This window comes from Mustelus asterias, chromosome 3 (genome assembly GCF_964213995.1).
Source record: "Mustelus asterias chromosome 3, sMusAst1.hap1.1, whole genome shotgun sequence".
NCBI classification, from domain to species: Eukaryota; Metazoa; Chordata; class Chondrichthyes; order Carcharhiniformes; family Triakidae; genus Mustelus; species Mustelus asterias.
The window spans coordinates 52,476,555-52,502,336 of NC_135803.1; the positions used below are offsets into that span (position 1 = coordinate 52,476,555).

General features: G+C 39.2%; 1 protein-coding gene across 4 annotated transcripts in view; it reads right to left on the reverse strand.

The window, feature by feature from the left end:
* Positions 1-17,616, reverse strand: part of LOC144483837 (paired box protein Pax-3-like) — an 87,547-nt gene extending 69,931 nt beyond the window's left edge. For 2 of the 4 annotated variants that reach the window (XM_078202398.1, XM_078202418.1), the window contains exons 1-4: positions 17,529-17,616; positions 16,422-16,654; positions 14,750-14,879; positions 13,999-14,133 (exon numbers count right to left, since the gene is read on the reverse strand). In XM_078202398.1, coding sequence (XP_078058524.1) covers positions 13,999-14,133; positions 14,750-14,879; positions 16,422-16,654; positions 17,529-17,616 — 586 coding nt within the window. Of the gene's footprint in view, positions 1-7,160; positions 7,170-13,998; positions 14,134-14,749; positions 14,880-16,421; positions 16,655-17,528 lie in introns of all 4 variants that reach the window. The other 2 variants (XM_078202408.1, XM_078202424.1) reach the window with 2 other exon arrangements.
* Between the last annotated feature and the right edge of the window lie 8,166 nt (positions 17,617-25,782).

Here is a 25,782-nt window from a genome sequence, read left to right on the forward strand (position 1 = left end):
CCATCCTCCTCCAACATTTTTCCGCTATCATTCAACTGGGTAAAATTGCACTCAGTTCCATTCTAATCTATCTCATCAAAGCCAGAGAATCACCTGCAATGGCTTCTCTTCCTACTCCTGCACTATTACCTCTGATGTCATAAGGATCTATCCTTGGCCCCCTCCTATTACTCATCTATATGCTGCCTCTTGTGATAGAATCTGAAACCATGCCAGTATTTGGCATGACACGTGGCTCTACCTCACCACCCCCTCTCTCAACCCATCATCGGACTCTGAATTTTATCAGACTACTCGTCAGACACCCCAATACTGGATGAGTAGAAATTTCTTCAAACTAAATGCTGAGAAGATCAAAGCCATTGAACCCTGGCCACCAACTCCATCCCTCTTGGTACCAACTTTCTGAGACTGAACTAGACTATTCACAACCTTTGTGTCATTTTTGACTCTGAGAGAGATTCCAAACACATATGTTTGCTATCACTAAGAGTGCGTATTTCAACCTCCATAATATTGCCTGACTCCACCCCTGGCTCAACTCATCCTCTGCTGAAACGCTTATCCATGCCTTCATTACACCTGGACTAAGGTATTCCAATACATTCTACCTTTCATTAACCTAAGGTCATTCAAATCTCTGCTGCCCCTAACCCAACTCATAGCAAGTCCCATTCACCCATCACCCCTGTGCTTACTGACCTGCAGTGGTTCCCAGTTATGCCATGTCTCTATTATAATATTCTCATCCCTGTTTTCAAATCCTTGAATGGCCTTGTCCATCCCTATCTCTGTAATCTCCACAACACCACAACCTTCTAAGAGATCTTAGAAGGGCGGCACGGTAGCACAGTGGTTAGCTCTGCTGCTTCACAGCTCCAGAGACCTGGGTTCGATTCCCGGCTTGGGTCACTGTCTGTGTGGAGTTTACACATTCTCCTCGTGTCTGCGTGGGTTTCCTCCGGGTGCTCCGGTTTCCTCCCACACTCCAAAGATGTGCGGGTTAGGTTGATTGGCCATGCTAAAATTGCCCTTAGTGTCTTGAAATGCGTAGGTTAAAGGGATTAGTGGGTAAAATATATGGGGGTAGGCCCTGGGTGGGATTGTGGTCGGTGCAGACTCGATGGGCCGAATGGCCTCTTTCTGTGTTGTAGCGTTTCTATGATTTCTATGATCTGTGCTCCTCAATTCTGAATTTTACAGCATCCCAATTTTAATTGCTCCAGGATTGGCAGCTCAGCCTTCAGCTGTCTAAGCGTTAAATTCTGTAATTTCCTCAGCTTCTCTGTCTCTCGCCCCCTTTAAAACATTCCTTAAAACCTACCTCTTTGACAAAGCATTTGATAGGCTGCCCTTAAACCTCCTTAAGTAGCTTGATGCCAAATGTTGTTTGATACTATGCCTGTGAAACACTTGGGATGTTTTACTATGCTAAAGGTGCGATATAAATCCACATTATAGGTGTTGGGATAATGGTGGAAGACAGAGATGTAGGACATCCTTGCAGATCTGAGGTCAAGTCAATCTAGGTCTCTCCAGCATATACACTTCGACTGATAAGATGTGGACAAGCCTGCTATCAGCTCACCTTCTCAACATATTGGTGGTGGGGAGGAATTTAATGGAGGAATGCTTAATTAGTTATCTACAGGTGGAAGTAACATTAAAGATATGCTTTGCAACTATTATGAAAATTATTTGTTATTTATCTGGTGTTTTAGAAGGGATGGAGCCTTGTTCATTTTAACTAGATTAGCTTTTGTTAAAGTTACAGGAAGAGGAATTTCATGCAGAATTGTTGACTGAACGATGATCTTCCTCTAATTGAATTCTAAGGCCTTAAAATCTTCTGGTGCATACAGCTTCCAGCCTCTCAACTTGTATGTTTAACTGCCCCAACAAGTATTTCAATACTGTATTCTTTATGGATTATCCATTTCAGAATCGCTCATAAAATGAATTCTCAGTGTACACACATTGCTACTTCACAGAGCCAGGAACCCGGGTTCAATTCCTCGCTTGGGTCGCTGTCTGTGCGGAGTCTGCACGGTCTTCCCATGTCTGCATGGTTTTCCTCCGGGTGCTCCAGTTTCCTCCCACAATCCAAAAGTTATGCTGGTTAGGTGCATTTGCCACGCTAAATTCTCCCTCAGTGTACCCGAACAGGTGCCGGAGTTTGGCGCTTCGGGGATTTTCACAGTAACTTCATTGCAGTGTGAATGTAAGCCTACCTGTGACACTAATAAATAAACTTAAGTAAATTAAACACACAAAAATGACAGTCTGACCAAGATTGGTGTCCTTTTCTTTCACTGAGAACTATTGATCCTTTCTCCTTCTCTGAACTTTGCTCAAGAATAGCCTAGTTTCTAGGTGAAGGGTTAACCTAGAACTGTCTATGTTAAGCAGAAGCACCAGGCACTTGGTATTTATGTGAAGCACCTGTGTCCCACATCAGTGATTTAGCTCATTGCACAATAACACATGGTGCAGACTGTTACACCACTCTTGAGTGCCGCTGCCTTCGATAGTTATTTAATTAGAATCTGTAGATCATCCTTTAGTGCATTCATTTCCAAAATATGGAGTGAGTCAGTATGAAATAGGCAATTACTATAAAGTTAATTGAAGTATATGAGCCATTGAAAATTGAGTGCATTTCCCACTCAAAAATGCAAGGGCCTGCTTTCAAAATTTGGCTTCTCTATACACAATTTATACCGACTTTTGTAGATGTTTTTCAAACTGCACACTTTGACTGGATTAATTAACTGTACTGTGTAAATTACATTTTTATATTTGCTACAGTCAGATGCTAAGGTATCTTGTGCACCTATAATCCATCACACAAAAAAAGAAACAAATTGCATTTTATCCTTGGCAAATAGTGTAAGATGGAATCCAGCAGCAACCCTGCACCCATTCCAAGTCATAGCACCAGGAGCAATCCCCATATCACTCCTTCAGGGAAGAAGTGAATCTTCTAATAGGTGCTTCATTTACCAGATCAATTCTATCAGTTATAACTATTTTATTTAGCCACAACATCTGTTGATACCTTCTCACATTTTCTTTGTAAAATATTTGGTTCACAACATATTCCTGTTTACAACATATTCTTGGCTCGTACTTAAAATATGTTACTCTGATATTTTGTGGCATGACATTTCCCCGTATCAATTGAACGTAAACCATAATGAAATGATTATCAAAATATGGCAGGTTGTATGTAGTTTGTCAGGGGTATTCTGTTGTCTTCCTGAACTAAATCTAAATGAATGTCAAGTCTCAGTGAGCAATGTGTTACACTGCATGATCAATCAAAGAATCTTTAACCACAGAAATCAAGAACATGCAGTGAATATATTTCCTTTACAAGAATAATGACAAATCTGAAGAAGTAGTAAATGTCCAGCATTTAGGTATTTAAATATATATATAATATATATATATATGGGTTCCCACTCAATTCACAATAAGTTAAAATGAATGCAATTCACTTTCCTACAGATTGATGATCTATCACGATTCAAGATTTTGAAAATCACTCACAAATGCTGATATTCCACCAGATTACTTCCAGAAGTTGTGTTGGGCCTTTACTTTATGCAACTACAACACTAGTAATTAAATTGAAATTTTAAAAAAATAAAACAGAAACAAATGTAAGTATAATTTTCAGATCAACAAAAATGCTACAAACTGTGGAGCTGTATGCATTTGGAAACCAGAGCTGCATTCCTCAAAATTAGAATTCTGAAAGTTTGAATGATTGTGGCAGTAGTTTTATTTCTTGCAAAATATATTTCCCAAGTTCCATGAGAAGATAATCAACCCCATACCTTAATTTGGTGAAAATCAAACTACAGCATTGTCTAATGTGCAATCTAAAGCAGAGTTCATTGCATTTTGTAAAGCATAATTGGCAGATTTTTGCAGGCCATTTTGCAATGGGCCGTTTTGAATTTGCAAAACAATTGGTAGTGACATTATCATAGAAAGGGTAATAGTCAAAAAGTCCTGAAGAAGTCATCTGTTATGGCGCGAAGTTATTCAAAGGAGAACACAACAACCTACCTTTGGGATAACTGATGATTTATCCCAATCATTCATCTAACTTGTTATTAGTGTACAGTGTACTTAAGTACATTGATCTTTCCTTCCCTGTACCCTTTTACCATATCATTTTACAAGGGGAATGATGAGAATAATTAAAGCTGAAAAGGCTTCTTGCTCCTTTATAATTATTTTCTGGATTTTCTCTTGGTTCAAAGACAGTTCAGGAATGGTTTAAATGCATGGTCGTGAATGCCTTCTTAGTAATTTCCCAAATCTGGTGTTGATTTTAGGTAGAAGGTTTAGAGAAAGTGAAGAAAGAGAAAATGCCCCACAGATGGGATTTATACCAAACAATTTAGATCACAATGATTTTGGTGAGAACTAGTTCTAATCAGATGTTTACGTTAAATCATAAATAAGGCACTTCTATTCTGAATTTCAATGAACCAGTCATATGAAACCATAAATCATACTACTGAAGTTACCATTCAAATACAACTTAACAGTTAAATTAATTCACTGTAAAACTAATTCACTGTAAACTGTGATCAATATAATGTGCAAACCACATATTTAGTTTCACCATTTTCACTCAACTATTTCATTGTCCAATTAAGTTAATGATTAAATTGAGAAGACTTATGTTAATGACGTTTTCCACTTACAATATCCTACATTAGACACAATCAAGATTCCCTCTCTGTAATCAGTGTAAGCCTAAAAGATAGAGCTTTGATCCCTGTTGTTAAAAGGCAATGACAATAGAAGTTGAGCAACGAGGGGCAGAGCTACTGGCCCCTCTTCACACAACAATAGCATCAACAAACAAGTACTTGATCAATATTTGGCCAGGACAACTGAAAAGTTTCCTTTCAGATTTTAATTCCAGGTTGTAAAACAGCTGTAGGGCAAAGAGGGACATAAACCTCCAATGAATTCACTTGTGAAGTACCTTTTCTGCCTTCTTAGCTGTAAATATCTGCATGAAGTAGCTGTATGATCACTGCCATCATCAGCATATTTTGCTCTGCAGGATTTCAATGGGGTATAATCAGCGGCCATGCCTAAGCATCTTGTTGCGCTTTGCGTTGATTCATACAGATTTCATAAACATGGTATGATTTGACAAAGAAGTTAATACTGTTATCTTACCTCACTTGACCAAATCTATACCATGTGCTATAGGTACCCTGAATAAAAGCAACAAGACTTTCACATCACAATCATTAGTTGGATTCATTTATGTTCAGAATAGGTTCCTTCAAATAAAATCTTACCTCATATTGGCGTTCATTTGCTTACTTAAGCTAAAGTGAAATTCTGGTTGGTAAAATGGAACGTAATTAAGCTAAATTAATATTTAAATATAATGAATTAACTTCATTTAACAATTCAGTGTGATGTAAGGCATTAATTTGATACCCATAATACCATTCAAGATATATTGTGGAACAGAGAAATATAGAATTTCTTAGGTCAATGGTCATTTGTTGTCTTTATGTTGATGCATCTTAGTGAAAAAGGAAGTGTAAACTGTTATTCCTTTTAAGTGATTCAGTTTACTGCATTTCAGTGTGTAACTTACGAGCCTATACAAAAAAAAATCATCTTAGGAACAAGTGCACTGAAAGAGCAATTGTATATTCTTTGGAATCAACCTATTGAAATTGTTTGGTTGATTTTGATCATATCACGAAAGTATGTCAAGGTTTAAAATTCAGGGAAACAATTGCAATTGGTTTGTTTATCAGCAACATAACATTTAATGGCAGCAAAAGCCGACAAAGAAGAATTTCCCCACTGTCCCTTAAAATAATCTAAATCCTTCTACCTTTGCATATGTATCCAATTATAGCATTAAAGAGTAAACACAGTACAATCACTTTCTTTCTAATATTATAATCCCAAATGCTATTCTTTATGCCTTTATATCCAATTTATATTTGTACCTGAAGTAAAATTATGTGATTTATACTGCCTCTTAAGATAGGATAATGCCTGTTAGTGATAAGTCTAGCTACAGGTGCAATGGACCAACTTGTGTTGTGCATATGAGGCAGCCATTCACCTCAGTAAGCCATGCGTTGCTCTTTATTTCTGTTGAATTAAAAGTCCATGAAATTAAAAGGAAAATTCTGTATCATCCTTTGTTCATTGTCATTGGGTCCAAATCCTGGAATTCCCTCCCAAACAGTACTGTGGGCATACCGGCACCACATGAATCACAGCGATTCAAGAAGGCAGTTCACTACAATCTTCTCAAGGGCAATTAGGGATGGGCAATATTAGCCAGTGGCGCCCATGTCCGTGAAAGAATAAAAAGCGAAATTCAACATTCAACTCAGTTGAGTTGCTTGTTATGATTACTTTGTCCTTACTTACTAATAAATAGTAATCCAACAAACTTGTGTTACCTTAAGAAAGTTATACAATTAGCAAAGTTTAATTTATAACCTTTAATGTGGTGTTTCCTGGTATTTCAAAGTATTCTTACTGCAACAAATAAAGCAGAAAATGGAAGAAAATTTTGTGTATTCAAATTGCAAAACCTGAAAAAGATCTGATTTGAAAAATGGTGGTGTGAGCCATGAACACAGATATACAAAGCCTTGCTAATGCTCCCTAGCAGTGAAATGCCTGCTGGCATAAAGATACTGATGCCATCACCATGTGGCATTGCACTATAGTGTCTCTTGAGTGATAGCTCTACCTCTGGAGGGGTGAGATTTCACGCTGGTAATTAGACAAGGTTATGTGACCAATTCCACTCCAGAATAGAATCCACACCAGGTTTCATCCTACTTAACATGGTACAATAAAAACAATTACCGCAGGCTTTGTTTTGCCCCCAGAATTTCAGAATATTTGATAACTTCTCATCATGCCGGAGCCTGCACCGAAAAGTTTGTTTCTTCAGTTTATGAATGAACAATATTCAAATGAACTGTACTCATAAAATCCAGAATAAGGAGGGGGGATGCTTTGGAGCACCGAGATCAGGGCCTGAAACAGATTGTATGTATATTCACTCTTACTTAAATATATTTTCCTTCTCTCCTCCTCCTCTGCTGAAAATGTCATATTCTAGTAGTTCTGTTCACCAACTGGGTCTCACTTCGTGTCAAGACAGTGAGTGTTGGCAACCTACACAACTGCGTGGAGCATTTCGACTTAGTCAAGTCCTGTCATCTCCTGGCTTTCATACACACACTCACAGACTCTAGAATCATAGGATCCCTAGAGTGCAGAAGGAGGCCATTTGGCCCATCAAACCTTCACCATCGACAATCCCACCTGGGCCCTGTCCCCATAACCCCCCGTATTTACCCTGCTAGTCCCCTGACACTAAGGGGCAAGTTAGCATAGCCAATCAACCTAACTGCACATCTTTGGGCTGTGGGAGGAAACGGGAGCATCCAGAGGAAACCCACACAGACACAGGGAGAATGTGCAAACTCCACACAGTGACCCAAGACCAGAATTGAACCCGGGTCCCTGGCGCTGTGAGGCAGCAGTGCTAACCACCGTGCCACCCCAGTGACTCTAGTCAGTGCTACTAGATTGCCACCTGGACTGGTAAACTGAGCTAATCTTTGGTGCAATTTAGAGGTGCTGATATTGATTATTTCATCCCTTTCTCTAAGCCAGCTGAGGTCAAGTAGCGAGACTTCCTGGTCTGTATGGCTTGCCTTCCTCAACGGAATCATCAATAAATCTTAATTATATTCTTCTCTCCACAGATGCTGCCAGACCTGCTGAGTTCAACCAGCATTTTCTGTTTTTATTTCAGATTTCCAGCATTGGCAGTATTTTGCTTTGAATTATATTCTTACTGGGTGGGCTAATTCTTAATGATTATGTAAATAAAAGTGTCACACGTTTGTAATTATTTTCCAGGGCAAAATACAGCTCTTTCTCGACAAGTTACAATAACGTTGCAACTAGCTGATGTGTGGGAGGTTAAAATTACCTCTCGTTTTTATCCAAACCATGGATCCGTATAGCATTCCTCGCCCTGTGAGTTAAAGCGCAGCCGCTAACTTGCACAGAACGAGGAGAGAAAAATGACCATCTGATTTGGGGGTTGATTGAGGAGGCAAAAATCAGGAATTTCCTCGGGGCTTCCGCCAAATGACCGCCAGAATCACCGAGGAAATTCCAGGAGCGAAGGGATCAATCCTGCGGTGCGACCTCCAGCTCCTGGGGAAACGGCACCGGCAGCAACGAAGCACGCGCACAGCACTGCAACCCAATTCGGGTCGAGAATCAAACCACGTTGTGGACCGTCCGTTTCCTGATACAAATGCTTTAATTTTACAACATGTACAACATACAATGAGGGGAAGGTGTATTTAATCTGTACCAGTACGGTGACTTCCCAAAACGTTCTCCTGTTTTCTGTAAGAATGACTGGCTTGATGCAAATAAATTACAAATTCTGCAGTAGGTTATCAAACTGTAATCATTTTTTTTATAAATGAAGAGACATTTTGCGCCGGAGAGCTAAATGAGAACATGTGTTGGGAGGACTGTTTATATATTTTTTTATCTTACCACCACAGATATGGTTCGTTTGTTTAATGCTGTGATTTCTGCGATTAACTGATTAGCAACCAGATGTGATTAAACCTGATGGAAGGAACACTGCCCGAGGAGTGGTAACAAGCTTGTCATTTTTGTATCTACGAAATCTACCAGAGTTAAAAATCATTTATTTGAAACGAATTGCTTGTGAAAGTGAAAATGTGAGAACTGGATGGGTTTCAGTTTACTGTAACCCGGGGTTTATTTTTTTGTTATGACCTCCTTTTGGGTTAGGGCTCTGGCCCTCGCGTCTTGGCGTCTCCGTTTTGTCTTAATGGGCCATTTAATATCGTGTAGTGGAGGGGGGGGTGGAGGTGGTGATAGTCACAAGGGTCTTTCTCCACACGCGAGTACAGATCACCATTTATCGCCTCAAACTTGTAGCTCGCCACACTTAGCTTGTCTCGAGATCTGGAGTATATTCTTACAAAAGAAGTCTTATCTGGACGCTATCGCACTTTTCATCTAATTGCCTTCTCTTTCGTTCGCCCTTCCAGCCTCTATCTCTGTTCCTCCGCAGAAAAGCCACTCCGCATCAAGCCAAAGTCAATGAAACACAACTGTAATTGTAACTTTACATCTAAATATTAAGATAGAGCGAGGGGAGTCGCGTGTCTGCAGTACACAGTTATCAGCTGTCAGGAATTCCATTACTACATGGACCAAAAATGCTTCCGCTTCATCAAAACTTCCCGCATTCCGCAAAACTTATTTCATCTTGTCTCTTCAACAGCATCCACCCCCCCCCCCCCCCCCCAATCTCTCACAGCTTTACTTGTTAGCTGAATAGAATCGCAGTCCCAGCCAGAAAGAGGGAGAGAGAAAAAAAGGGGACAGCAATTTCACCAATTTTTGCTCCGGGCGAATTGGGGGCGGGTCGGGGAAAGATGAAAGTGAGAAGAAAATAAAAGGCTCGATTTAATCAGCTTTAAAAAAAAAGGCTTGGGTCCGGGGTTTCCGATTGAATTTTGGACCTGCGCATGATTGCGGATAAATCGAGCCTGACCACGCCTGGAGCTCCGCGAAAACACTGTGTCCCATTCAAACAGGCGCTGGCAACCACAGTCAATTCAACCCACTCTTCAATCATTACATTGCACAGAAATATTTATAGCGCCCCAGTTATTTTTTTTAAAAAGGGAGCTACCAGAAAGAAGTAACCACGAGGCATTTTCCAGCACGAGCGACTTATTTTATTTTAATAGTTCCTAATTGCGCAAGTTCATTTTTAAAAAGCAAGCTGGAAACTTGCAGCATCACCGGCAAGATCTCAGCTTTCTATATTCGTAGAAAAAAAAATCCCCTCCCCCCCAACCTTCGCAAATGTAAGCAAGAGTTTGCAACTTTTATTTTTAAATGTTTTTTTTTCAAAATAAATTGCAATTATCTTTTGTTCCCATCTTGTGAGTAGTGTGTCAGTCACTACATTGCACAAGACGTGCTTCGATGCAAATAGGTGGGGAGGGGGGGGGGGGCTTCTCACACTATTTAGAAGTTATAATCAGCAAATTGGCGCACCCCTTGGTCCAGTGCCTGATATTTCACTCGCTGGTACAACTCTGCAGTGTTGGCGGGGGCGAGGGACAGAAATCTCCGCTGGAATGACAGTTTATTTACTTATGAACTTTAGGTTAATTACAACCTAAACTGTTTGCTGAAATGATTAGCATGGAAAGTTGGTATCCCCCCCACCATCCCAACCAAAAACGTTTTCTCCCTCTTTAAACTAATGACACTGTAATAGCCAGACTGACCCAGCTTTCACACGTCCCGAACTGCAATCTTTTGCAAACATAATATATAGCGATTTGCAAAGGTTGGGCTTTATTTAGCCTGTTTGCTATAGGAAATCGCCGGCATTCTTTGCAATTTTCTCTCCTGGCCTTCCAGCCGAACGCCACGGCCCCTAAATCAAAGCCTTCGCTCAATCGAATGGTGCCAATTGTATTTTTCTTTTTTGAATGACAGTCGGCATCTAACGCGTCTAAAAAGATGGCAAAAGAAACATTTTGTAGGTGAAAATGGCTAGTTTTCCACGGTGGAGCGAGAGTCCATAAAACTGCAAGGACTGGCTGCTACTGGCGATCACTGAATAATTCATCCCTCATTGCAAGCCCATAATGTCTTTTCTCAGCCTTTTGTTTGGACGGTTTCTGTTCTTTTTTTCCCTGAATTACAAAAAGGTTGCCTTCTTTTGTTGCGACCAAGCTGTCACTGGCATAGGCTTTGTCCCTCCAAGCCTAAAGTGTAACTTTCAATGGACTCACGCTTCTTTGTTTTCCAAGTTCATCTCCAAGTGTGGATTGTGTATTCAAGAACTTCTTTGTATAGCTGGAAAAGTTGTACAAATGTTTGACCAGCTCATTTGGTCGTTTTTGTCTACTCAAGATCCTATTTGCAGCGAAATTCGGGCATGTCTATGGACTTCAGCAACAAGCGACACTTTGTGCCAAAGCTTGTGCGCAAGGCTAATGTTAAAAAGGACTTAAATTTATACACTCTTTCCAAGAGTTTTCTAGCCTTTTTTTTATATAGATTCGATGTTTTGATTAACAAAACATGTCTTTGCGAAAAGGTACTTTGTTAGCGGGAAAAAAAGATAATCGAATCGCAACAATGCCCAACAAGTTAAAACGAGGCACTGCGATACCTTTGCTTGATGGTGCTGTGATCCAGAGGGGAGCTCACCAAATACACACCAGAGCAATTCAGATAGCAAATATGGTATATTAATCAGATCAATAAACAATGCCGACTACAAACGAGCTCTCACGCTTCATGAACCTGGTCACAGGCAACTTCGCCGACTCCTCCAGCCCCCTACCCAATTCCTGTGGAGACTGCGCCACTCATTGGGAGCCACTTTCCTGAGGCGAGTCGAGAAAATACTCAGAGAATCATCATTTCCACATTGCACACACATTTTACCAAGCTACTGCGGATTAGAACAGCAAGCAATCTAAGGGACAATTTGTTTTACTCAAGTTGTGATGAATATCTTGCTGCTGAAGTCTACATATCTCAAAGCATGTTACAGATTGCCATTGCAAGATGGGGGGGGGGGGGGGATGTTAGATTCTGTTTAATTTTACCAATTTAGTTTTGCACTATTGGTTATGCAAGAGCCCCACAGCTAAATCTGTCGAAATGTCATCTCACGTTCAAATATTAGACATCGTTTGACAACCCTTCAATCACAATTAGTTTGAATCTGTTAAAAGGGATAATTGCGTTTTTAAAAGCAACTGAACTCAGTGTAAAACACGTATAAATGTTACCAAAGTGTATTCGCCAACTTTACCAGACCTGAATAACCTTCGAGGATTTTTTTAAGGACTAATCTAGTTGTATGTATATCTATAAATTATTCACGTATTTATTTTTGGCATCTTCTTTAAAAAAATAATCAAGAGTCGCTCATGTGGCACAGAAATGATAGCGCAGATAGTTTGCAAATGGTTAACCATAACTCCCCCACCACCCACCCCAACTTCCAAGAAAGAAAGGTCCGTTAATGCTGCCTGTCCCTGCTTTCTAAAGTGCTTTGTGGTACTTGGCTGAAGATGTGTAGAAGGGAAATATTGGGTGGATTTCACAGATATTTCATGAAATTCAATCTCTGGAAACGACCCAATACTGTGCATTTCTAATGTCAGTGTTTGTGGCATCGATGTAACAGTCACTATAACTGTGATTTTAGATTTAGCTTTGAATTGATTCAAACATTGAAGGGCATTTAAAAATTCCCTTTCCTTCTGCTGCTTATAGCAGATGCATTTAGAACCCACTTCACATTAAATTACGTCTGGACTTCGATGTTCTTTAAAAATTCTCATGTTTCTCATCATTTGTCATTTCATGTTTTCCCAGTATTAGTAAATTAAACGTTTAATTCGAATCAAAGCAATACTGGATCATCTCCATTTGTCAGCGTCTCATTGAAACAGAATAAAGTAATTTAGCAAGGTTCTGATCTAAAATCGGGGGAGGCCTGATAAAGTTAGCCCGGATGTACGCAGATGGCAAAGAGTGCCTTCTTATCTAACGCATTTCTCGCTAGGAATGATGCAGCAAGTTTCTATTTGTATGATTGTCTCTTTCATAGAATAAAATATAATGTTAGTCGATTCAAATTTTGGTAAAGTTTTTGGCAATGATTTGGTTTGGCTGTCTATATCTGCGTTCATTATCCGTCCCGAATTAATGTTTATTTATTAGTGACAAGTGCATTAACACTGCAATGAAGTTACTGTGAAATTCCATCTTGGAAAACCGGTTCGAAGCTTCTTAACGGGAAGAGGGATTTAAAATCACAGATTCTGCAAAATGCTGTAATTCCAGGAGTTTGGGGAATGGTTGAGTAAAAAGTAACGATTGGACTTGGAAATCGATACTGAAATCGCTTTCTCTTCCTCAGAATTGCTTGGGGTTATTATTAATGTCATTTGATTGAGGCTCGTTTCCAAATGCTCCTCGTGCTCTGGGAAATGTACTTACATGTTTACATATTATACCTGCGGTCTGAGTTTGATTTCTGCGCCTTTCGGATTGAACAGGAAATCGGTAAGCATGGACCGACCTGCCCCAAACTGTTGATTTTCCTGCTGGAATTGACTCAGTGGCTGCTATTGCTTTGCCATAGTCGTTGCAAACGGTCTACAATGCGCTGAAAACCCACACAACAAAATTAAACTCATTCCTCTGGGCAACATCCCGGGACCGTAAATGAAATTGCAGTCAGCTGGTAAAGGTTGAAAAGTGCCTCTTTATCTGTGCGCACAATTAGCAGCGGCGAACTAGCAACAGGTTGCTGCTGTGCTGATAAGGTTGGTCCAGGCTGGCTCTCCAGCTTTGATATCGCCGCCCTTTGCTACACTTTTTCGAATTGTTTTCACACCTTGGCGTAAACTTTACCACCCGAACAAGCTCAATAAAACTCCCAGGACAAAACAAGAGTAGTACTTCCGGCCAATTCCCTTCACCTCGGCAAATACCCAGAGCCACAAAACAAAAGCAGAGGGCATTGAGGCATTTACTGCTGAAGGCGACTATGTGCTCGTGGTTAATTCTAGTGAAACCGTCCAAGGGAGCAGGCGGCGTAATTATCACTCCCTTCAGTGGGTTATATGAACTTTCATCCGTATATTCCACGTTAGTTCGAGTCTTTTTTGGTTCTAACCCTGTAACTCAATCAAAGCTGCCTTTACCCCATCAAAACGTGTAAGACATACAATATTTAATCGCTCTGGGATTCCCTAATGCATGCCTATAAAAACAACTATTGATATAAATATTTAATTAAAACTTTTGTTTCGCTAAAAATACACAAGTGATCAGACAAATTCCACCTCTTACCCTTGTTTGCCAGAATGCCGTCTATGCTGTGTTTGGTCTTTTTATCTCCCTCTTCATATTCCTTTCTTTCACATTCCTCCTCTTCGTCTTCTTTCTTACCGAATCTACTCCTTAGAATACGGCTTATTGAGCTCACTTTTTTGAAGGAAAATGTGTTTTTTTTCCCAAAAAAAGATCAAATATAATATCAATTTTTAATACCAACGCAATTTTACCTTTGTGTCACAAAACATCAAATAATGTAAGATTCAGTCATTGGTTTAGAATTTCAAATAAATAATATTAATAATATAAATAAAATTTTATACTCTCCTCGATAGCTTTTTTCCAAAAAAAGAAAATAGCATAGGGAGAACATTATATTTCATGATCAATATCTTCGGGAAAAGCATAATTAAATGTCTGGAATGAATTATTTTATCTGTGAAATATGCAGGATATAATTCAAGCCTGCCAAAGTGTAAATTATTCTCGTCATATATTGTTTCCTGATAGTCCTAATAAATAATAATAGCATTTAACTTAAGATAGTTTTTTTTTAATTGGAGGACTGAAGTCCGGAATCGACTTGGATTCATTTGTTAACACCATGAGGTATTTATGCCTTCTTTATTAGTCTGAGCAGCTGGACACATTTTACATTTACAGGCGATTCTGGGCTCAGATGAAACAAGAGTAGTTATTTTTCTATGTTAATTAAATTGTTCCTGGATTATTTCCCACTTCGCGCAAATTCACACTTGGAACTAACCTGAGGGAATGGTGTTCCGATCGCACATGCCGTCTTTCAGTAATTTATCCCGGATTTCCCAACTAAACATTCCAGGATTCTCTTTCTTGTACTCTTCGATCTTTTTTTCCACATCTGGTATTGCCATTTGCTTTATTAAATGTGTGGGGGGGTTTTGTTTGCAAGAGAGAAAATAAGAAGGTTGTTTACAACCGTGTTTCATTACGACTTGCAAACGAAGCTGACCTGTTTCTTATTTGCAGTCATATTCCGATATGCAAATTTGAAATAAGTAAGCATGCACCCTCAAGTCCCAATTATTCCCGACATAACATTGCTGCTCTTGCAATATCTTATACAAATCCTGGAAACATTCGGTTGCATACAACGTCATCTGAAACAAAACTAAAAGCATGATAGACTTTTCAGATTTAATATGTAATGTGTTTTTATTTGGCCACGGTGCCCCTCTCTCAGGTACACACAAAATTGTTTGCTGACCTGGACTATTTATGAAGTTGGTTTAGAGTGAACGAAAAGTCAAACTGGACAAAAAAAAACGGGTGCAAAGTGTAGATCACTACTTGACCTTTATTGAAAATGCGGTGTAGCTGTGGTACAATTTCTGTGTTTAATGGACTATATTACGATGATCGCTGGTCATTATAGCCTGCGTGTTTAATTGTCTGTGACAAAACCATCCACATTACAGATTAAACTGCGAATCAAGAGCTAGCGTGCGTTTTTGGCAATGTAAACGAGCTTTGTACAATTTTGTCCATCCTACTCAACAGTGGTGAAGCAGAGTTTTACCCTATAAGGAAATGCTGAAAGGCATTTAAATTATCCGAGATTTCTTGTGATTTCACACGTTCCAGTGTAACTTACTCCACCAAAATTCTAAGTTTGTGGACGCACCCAATAACATATCAAAAAAGCTTTCACTAGATATGTACTGCATATCAGGAAAAAGATGGAAATTAAACTGATTACAATTCAGATTTTTCATAAATCCAGTTAAAATACGTTACCAAAATGGACATTAAATTTTCTGTTATTCTATTTGCAATAAATTGAGTTTGATATATAAACATGCAGCATCCTTGTAAGTTCTTCATTTTAGTTAACGAATTTCCATTGTTACGCACACCGTCAGTATTTTTTAAAGATCATGTTATTCCCTCAAAACGCCTAACCTGTTCCCAGTTTCGGATGATCAAACTGTAATGCACCTTTCAATAAAACACGTTTGAATAAATGGAATTGAAGGACAGGGGGTCACAAAATACGGCTCTATCAAATTGTCGTATTCCAGGAACTTTGAATTATATTCAAGTAGCGATAATGTAATAAGTAAAACTCAGAAATTATTTACAACACCTCAACTGTGACAAGCATTTGTGAGTATTACACTTGTATGCACAGATACAGATAGGGCATGTTTTGCAAACGCACAATTTGATTTACAGTTTTATTAAAAACATGATACTCCACTCCTCAGGTGGTTTTTAGTCGATCGAACTTGCTTGTATTAAGAATGCCTTTGATAGGCACGCACAGATAGTAGCGCCATCCACACACTTTGAAGGTGAACCATAACAACGTCTTTCCTGGCGCTGGAACTTGTCTCAACTAAGTTCCGATACTTCATAAAGCATTTTATCGACTGACTGAAGACTTTAGTCCGACTTACCCTGGGTTTGCTGCCAGTCGCCCCCGGTCTGATGGAGCCTGTCTCCTGGTATCTGCAGAGGATTTTCGAGACACAGCCGTGGGAGACTCTCAGCTGGCGAGAGATGACACACGGTCTGATGCCGTGATGGGCCATTTCCACTATCTTGTGCCTGATGTGATTTGGCAAAGGCCGGCCATTTATAAAAACTCCTCCGAGCTGGTTCACTCTCCCTTGACCTAGAGGCGTTGACACTATTTGCAGTAAAAACAGCAGCATTAATAAACCGTTTTAAACGGGACCTCGCAGATAAGAGAGGAAATCGAAAGACATCACACCAATGCTTAAGAGCACATCCGTCAACAAGAGGTGTTTATATATTGTTACACAATTCACTAGCAGGAAACATGCTCAAATCAGACAGATCCTTATTCCTAGCTGTCACTTGACAATAATATTTGAAATGTGACGATAAAGTTTGGACTTGATAGTTCGGAGATATTAATGCATATCCTTGGAATGATTGCCGCTCAAGCTCTGTCATCGTAATACTTAAATATATCTTCGGCTCGCCCCCTTCACAAACATTTTGGGTATTAGAAGAAAATCTCCCAGATGCCTTCAAACATGCTTTTAAAACAGCAATTCACTCATCGGGCGTAGCCCGGTATTTACAATGAACTGTCTTACTCAGCAAGCGGGCGCACCAGCGTTCACCATCTAGGCAATGAATAACACTTTATAACAACAAGCTAAAGAGATATTTGAAACAACAAAGGAGTTTTGTTTCTGATCGATTTCACCTCAAACTTCGAAGATGCACCTATCGCGCCAATAAATGTTGAAACGGGAGTAAAATCTACTCACTGCATATATTGAACATGATACTTGGAGAATGTACGTTAAAGAAACTTTTTTTTAAATGCTGTCCGCGGGGGGAGAAAAGACCAATGCAGTTACACATTTAAAAGAAAACATTATTGAGAGTCCGAAAACTCATAATGTCTTGCCGTTGGCCTCGCACAGAAGAGTTAGGGTTCTGTGTGTGTGCGCGTTTCACCCCCGTCCCGTCCTTTCCCTCCTCCCTAAAGCACTGGACTAGAAAACTAAAAGTCAGCCAAAGCTCACCTTCCAGTGGGAACCCGCTGCTCCGAGGATAGCTCTGTCCCGGGGCTGGACGCATCATTCTTGGGACCGGTCCAGCCAACGTGCTCATTTTTAAACACGTTCAGTCCCAGATTTTCCTGTGGATTGTCGAAGGGGAGGGTGGTGGGGAGGGGAGGGGAGGGGGGCGGGGAGGGAAAGGGGGTGGGGTGGTGTTGTCGGGGGGGGGGGGGGGAGGTGGTGGTGGTTGAAGTAAAACAAATAACAAAAAAAAACAATTGAATGACCACTTTTAGGTAAATCCACGTTGGCCAGCCGACTTCAGAGAAGCTGAATAGTAATTTCAATCCTACACTAAACCGGCGGAGGTGGGGGGTGGGGGGTTGAATTGGCAGAGTTTTTTTTCTGAAGTTTCGGAAGTCGGTGCTGATGTTTCGTGTGTTGCTCTGGTATGTGTGACAGGTATAACTGTGGTCCAAGGGTTAGGAATTGTAGTCACAGCCAGCAGTCGATGGGACGGTGACCTGGAGCATTTATCAGTTCTCCCACCCCTGGCTCCATCGAGACCCCTGTTTTCTGATTGGCGAACAGGCGAGATTCTTCTCTATGGAAACGTGCACTTTGATTGGCCAATCCCTGCAATCTCCCTTTCCCATCACTGGGAATATGATTTTTTTTTGCTTCTCTCTCTAAGTAAACGTACGGCTGCAGCAGTTAAAGCAACCTGTCCTACTTTGCCTATCTTAACACAGGACAGCTTGCATTCATTATCAACCACAAATCTAAAAATATGTCCCTTTTTTCTCTCTCTCTCTCTCTTTCGAGCAGATTGCCTCCGGGGCAAACTTTTGTGTTTGGAGTCAAATCAAAAACGTCTCTGAAGGCAGCACATCATTCCTCGATATTCTAAACTGTTATTAGTAATACAATTCGCCAACAATTAGCCCAACTGCTCTCTAAAACCGAGCTCTACTCTGGAAAATTAAATTGCTGTGGGGGGGTGGTGGGGGTGCGATTTGTGGGACACTTCCTAGTGGACGAGAGCTGAGAATAAAAAAGCTCTCAGGTATAAGGCAGGGCACTGTGATGAACACAGACTAATCAAGCCCTCGCATATTCTGGGGGTTTATATGTGTAAGTATTAAGAACCAAAAAAAAGGGAAGAGAAAGAAATGGTCTGACTGAGAGCAGAAGCGCCACAGCAGGATATGACGCCAGGACTGTTGTAAAGCCCGTCTGTCCTCAGAGAAGGTACTATTGTCTGAGTCCTCTATTTATAACTTGCTAACTGCCGGTAAACTCATCCTTTACACTCTGATCTTCAAGCACAGCCATCCAAGTGGGCTTTATTTGGAAGCGGCTATTCAAAAAACCCTGTCAGTCTGGCGCGGAACTTTATTCAAAGCCTTAATCAATCAAACGATGAGATAGTTAAGACTACGCTTTGTTTGAGAGACGCTTGCAAAAGAGAAACAACCTCCTTTTGGCAAAAAAAAGTCATCGCTTTCACTTTACTGATTCTTAATCTCAACAATTGTTCTCTTCTACCAGAAACACAATGATTATCCAATGACGTAACACAAAGAAAGATTAAAAAGAGTCATTGGCTATTATATTAATTCTCCCCCCCTTTTTTAAAAAGTTGTTTAAAAGCAGCACTTAAAACAGCATCACCCCGTTTACAGTGATCACCCTGCCTTGCTCAGGACCAGAGTTAACCCAGAGTACAGAGTGGTCTCTGCATTTTTTGGGATTCAATCAGAAACCAATGACCGTAACCAAGTTCCCCAATCAAACTCTTCCTCGACGCTTTATTTCACCACTGTTTACGGGCATTTAGATTTCTTTTTCGCTCTTCAACGGAGGATTCGTTGCTTTTGACTTGTGTAAATGGACTCACGTAACGTGCAAATCCTTCCCAGTCATTTACTTTACAAAACTACTGTCAGAAGTGTACAGGTTTGATTGCGCCCCGTTTACACACATTTTACAGCTCAAGTTTGCGAGTTATTCAAGGAAGGAAAATCGCATTCCCATGCGACGTGACACATATTACATATAATAAAACTGGCTAGTTTTAAGGGAAAGAGTAAATTAGGTGACGAGACTGGTGGGTAGGGGTTGAAATGCCAGAATTGTCATTAAAGTAACCAGGGATTATAAATTACAAAATAGACAAGCGAATATACCCCAGATCAGGTGCCATTTAATTGGATCAGGATTTGAGATGAATACGGTCAGTGACTGTGGGTTATACCAATCAAATGTATACGGTTAAAAAACGAGCATATCTTGAAATAGCATTCTGCCACTCCTTTCAGCTGGGAGGTTTTTTGTTGCAAATACGTGTCGATTGGGTTTTTATTGAAACTAGATCTGTTTAAACGAGGGACCATGGGCCGAACAAGCAATCGGAATTTTAAGAGTTATGCATTACGTTCAACAAAACTTCGATGTCTACAGTCATTTTTCACGCTGTTTGATGGCTGTGTGGGCATGTGAGACTTTGGAGAAAGCACACTTCACAAATTAAACGTCCAGACATCCGCTATTCCCAATCGAGGGACTGCAAAGTTTCAACATCTCGTGTTTAAAGCTACGATTCTAATTTTACTAATAAATAACATTGGATCTGTTACATTTCGTTTTATCTCATCCCTTGCACATATTGGCATTCAGATCGTTCCTTTAGTGACACATTTGCAAACCCAGTTGCTTTATTTTCGTTTCGCACGACATTTGCCTCGGTAACCTATTAACAATTAATTTCAAGCATCGTTCTAACTTCTTGCTCTCATCCAATAACGATTCGAGTATTGTTATGCGAAATGCACAGGGATCTTTTAAAACCCCTCTAAGTTTAATTGTACTCATTTCTTATCATCGCGTATCTATCTCAAAAACATTAGGAAAATATCCATTGAACAATGCTCAGAATAATTAAAAACATTAACTAATTACCAGTTAATACATGATACAATATCAATATGTTAAATTAATATATGAATGTGATACTGTACATGGCATTTAAGGAATTATCATGCAAGAAGTAAGATATAAAATAGCAATTTTATGGAATTGAAGAATTTAATTTATAACCAAGCATGAGAAAATATCATAAACAATCAAAAGAGGCACTTCCTTCAAAATAACCAATAATAATTACTGACAGACTTAGCACATATCAGATCTTTTAAGACACATGATTAACCTTCTCTGTTATTGAATTGTTTTCTTTATAACAAAGGGAAATAATTATCGCTATTGACAGTTAAGAGTTGCATATCAACAACGTAACTAATGCGTTCTAATGATGTTCTCACCTGGCCTCCAAGATTGCATTGTGTGCTGTTTCTAGAGCCATTCTAAGTCTCTTTATTTCTAACTGCTTTCCCTCACTCGGCATGACAGGAAAATTTGGACTGCAAACTTCACCAGATTGTCATGACTGGTATACCTCTGTTTGGAAGGGGTGGGGATTATTGACATTGTTTTATATTCAACAAAGTAAGAAGGTTTGGTGCTAGGGAATTAAAATTTATCCATGATCAGAAACCCAATGTCAACAGCAAGCTCTCCCAGGCTACACTCAGCACAACTAGGTGGAGAATAAAACTCCCTCTCCTTTGCCTTAAGAATGTACTTTAATTCCAATCTTTGACGAGCACTTCCTATTCTACCAGGTTGGCATTGTTTTCATTTCCCACTCTAATCATCCTTGGCTCGCTCTAGTTGAATTGTCAATTAGTGTTAAATTAGGGATAGTTTTGTGTCAAGAGGCCCATGCTCTTCTGGAACTGGATTAAAGACCTTTACAAATAGGAAGCAGAAAAGATATTTATCCCAACATTTGAATTGGATTGAAAGGGGTCCCATTAGGGAAATGTAGGTGTCTATCCCCATGCACTATCTAGTTCCCTATACAGAGTTTTTTTTAAAAAAACAACTTAACTGTGCAGTTGTATGAGGATCTGATGAGTTTTTGTAAATGACTCTGCAAATTACAAAACCAAACGAGCTGAAATCTTTGTAGTGGGATAAACTAAGAATATTACGCTGTATAAAGGGTGGCATACTGGTATTGTCACTGGACTAGTAATCCAGAGCACTGCTCTGAGGACCCAGGGTTAAATCCCGTCACTGCAGGTGGTGAAATTTGAATTCACTAAAAATCTGTAATTTAAAATCTAATGATGACAATGAAATTATTGTCAATTGTTGTAAAAACCCATCTGGTTCACTAATGTCCTTTAGAGAAGGAAATCTACCATCCTTACTCAGTCTGACCTACATGTGACTCCAGATCCACAGCAATGTGGTTTATTCATAACTGCTCACTCAAGGGGCAATTAGGGATGGCAATAAATGCTGGCTCAGCCAGTGACATGAACAGATAAAAAAATGTTCATCATTGTTTATTCAGACCATGCACAATCCTTTCTTTCAAGATTTCTTTCCAAGGTATTCTGCAACTATGATCCCCATTTCTCAAGTCCCTTTCGCAAAAGGTCAATCAAGTGAACATCAAGTTTAATGGTCAAGGAATCAATGCAGATAAAGCATTAAGAATATCAATATTTTACAAAGGAAGGTACATCAATGGTTTGTTTAAATTATATTTAAATATTGTAAAGCAATTGCTGAGCTTTAAATCCTGAGCCTGGGCTCAAACTAACTCCAGCTTTTGGCAATGTGAGAATCTCTGGAGGAGATAGCTTGAATTGCTGGTAGTGAAATTCTATGCATACATGGAGAAATGCATGTTTTAAACCCATTCTGCAGCAATAATTAGCACTGGATTCAAGAAGCCGGCCAACTACTGGATTCAATAGTCTCACATGTCACATTGCATCATTATCCAAATGGTTTACCCAAGCATTAGAAATACATTTTTTCACAGTATATTACTGAACACACAGCAAATTTGAATCCTGGTTGCCATTTATGTGGATGCAAAACAATCAATGAGTTTGCAAAGAATTATATCATCCAAAATTATTAATTTATTAATAATCAATTTATTATTAATTAATTATTTTAGCACTTAGAACTGTAAATGTATTTGTTTCCAATCTGCCATCAGAATGTTTCTAATACAAAGAAAAACAAATATTAATATTGTACAGCAAAATGAAATGGAGCAAATAACTCAACTGACAGCAGAGCAATTGAGAAATAGTGACCACAACATCACTACACTCAGGATGAAAACAAAAAAGGATAATGAAGAGTGAGAAATAAGGGTGCTGGACTTTTGGAGAAAGAATCAATGAGATAAGGATGAGGTCCAAATTAACTGAACAGGTGGATTGGTAAATACAACAACTGGTCATCAGTAAAGATCTTCAAATATAAAAAGTTTTTTATTTATTAGTGTCACAAGTAGGCTTACATCAACACTGCAATGAAGTTACTGTGAGAATCCCCTAGTCGCCACATTCCAGCACCTATTCAGATACACTGAGGGAGAATTTATCATGGCCAATGCACCTAACTAGTATGTCTTTCAGACTGTGTGAGGAAACAGGAGCACCCGGAGGAAACCCACACAGACATGGGGGAGAATGCACTGACAGTGACCGAAGCTGGGAATCGAACCAAAGTCCCTGGCGCTGTGAGGCAGCAGTGCTAACTATTGTGCCACCATGCCACCCCTAGGTGATAGAAGATGATAAGAGTATGGCATATATAGATAAGGTGAAATAGGGCATATCAAATTATAGAATATTAAAGTTAAACAATGAGATTACAAATTAACAGTTAAAATGAGACATTAAAACCAACGTTCACATTATCATAGGAAATTGTGAAGACTATAAAGGACCAACTGGTAATATTAAAGGAAATAATAAGGACCTTTTATAGTTTAAATAAAAGATTGATTCCAAAGGAGGCAGGATTTAGGGATGAATAGAAAATGTAATTGAGGAGGATGAAAATATTATATAAATGTGTGAAAATGCTAAGTAACTGTGAGTAAGCGTTTACAAATGATAACTGTTGGTGTATTATAGAATTAAGTGGAACACCACTGTGGGAAAGGAAGTAAAAGTGAGCAGAACTCAAAATGGTTAAGTCACTGGTCCCTAATGATATGGATAGTGCTTTCAAGGAAGTCTGAGAGAGTTTAGCTGGATTCTGACCACAATTTTTCAATCATCCTTAGCTATGTAAATTATGAAGAGTAGACAATGTTCATGAAGGAAGAAGGGGATTTGTTGCGTAATTATAGAACAGTTTTGGTATGCCATTTATGGGCAAACTCTTCGAATCTAAAATGTGATATCAAAAGACATCTGGAGAATTATGGGGTGATCAAGGACAGCCAGCAGAAAAGTCATATTTAACAAATTTATTTTATTTAACTGACTGCACAGATAGAGGAAATGTGGCACAGTTTAGATGTATTTTCTGAGAGAATTTAATAAGGTGTCTCAAAGGAATCTTATCAGAAAAATTCAGGTGAATGATATAAAAGATGAGCAGCCTAGATAGAAATTTAATTGATGGACAGGAGACAAGGAGTTAGGATAAATGGATATTGCTTGCATTCAAAAAAGACTGGAAGATGTGTACCCCCAAGATTCTGTCCAATTTCATCTTGTTACATTTAGATCATTTGGATATAAGCATGGGCAGCATTCTTTGCTGATGACACCAAAGTAGAGGTTTGAGGGGGAGGTGGGACACGGTGGGAAGGGCTGATATAAGCTTCAAAAGCGAATAGGCAGGTTAGCAGAATGGGCAGAGAGGTGATAATTGCAAATAATTGTGGAGGAGTGTCCAATTATTTATTCTGGGATGAACAAAAGAGGATGGAAGTATGCATTTGAAGGAGAAAATATGAAAATAAAGACATAATGCAATAAAACGAGAACAAGAGACCAATGTATTTTATAAGTAAGGAAAGGATACAAGAATAAAGAAGTAATTGCAAGTTTATGGTTAGGAAACAGATAGAGTGCTTTGTGTAGTTTTGAGCACTCCATTATTGAAAGGAGATGAAAGATTATTGAGACAGTATGACATAGATTGCTTTGAATGGTACTGGCAGTGGGAAGCTGTAGTTCTGAGGGGTGCCTATTTCCAACAGTACACAGAAAGCTACAAAGAAATGTAATAAATTTTTAAAATTCGCAGAGGTTTGAATAGAGCGATTGGGGAAATCCTTCCCTCTGGTCGAAAATTCAGTGTTCAGGAGTCATCAGTATGGAATTGTCACCAAAATAACAAGGAGAGAGGTGAAAATAAATTTCTTTACTCAGAGGACAGATTTTTCTGCCATAGGGTGTGGTTGAGGCTTTCACAGGATAAGTAGATACATATTTAAAGCAGAGGAAGATACAGAACTGCGGAGTTATAGCTAAAGGATTAGTATTGAATTACTCAAGTAAAGAGCTGTCAAAGATACAATGAGCCAAATGGACTCCTTCTGTGCTGTAAATTTCTGTGTCTCCACGAATATAAAAATCAAAAAAGCATTGATTCCATCTGGGCTATTCCTTTCGTTGGGTTGATGTGCAGGGCCAGATAAATGGTTTTAATTTCTGCCTTGCTTCAGTGTCAAGGCCACTCCCCATCCAATCAAGAGTTCTGTTTAATTCTTCAACCAAGACTAGTAGCTGTACTCAGTGGCAGGGAGTCGCATACAATAGTAATTCTGGTGAAAGGCCTAAATTATATTTAGTTCATAATTTTCTTAGTTTATTATCTTGGATCTTATTTCACTTCTGGTTCTTTATAAAGAATTTCTCCAAACAGGTGCACCATCTCCTTGTACAGTATGAACCAATGGATCATGTCTCTCTTTAACCTTTGTTACAAATTAAATTCTAGTGTAGAATTCTGAATAGTGCTTCCGAAAAGAAGCTTGCAAAAAAATCATGTGAGCCGTACACGTTAGCAGGATAATTGCTATGGCTATAATAGCGTATGGAAAAATATGCTAGTTATCACATGAGCAATATAATTTCATACATCTGCCAGTTTTCATGATTTATTTAATCCAAAGATGCATGGTACTGAAGGTGCCAATTGCTGTTATCACTTTCAAGTTCCTAATTTACATTCGCATGGCCTTTCTCTGCTCTCCTGAAGCTCTAATTTCATTCTTGAAGCTCTGATCTCATATCCTCTGTTCCACACCCTATGCCTGAACCCTTCTTGCATTTTTCACCAGTCATCAGAAAGCGAGGAAATCAGAACACAGCTGTAAAAATTATAATGTAGCAATTCTGGCTGGGGATGTGAGACCATCACTTTCATTTCCACTTTATTT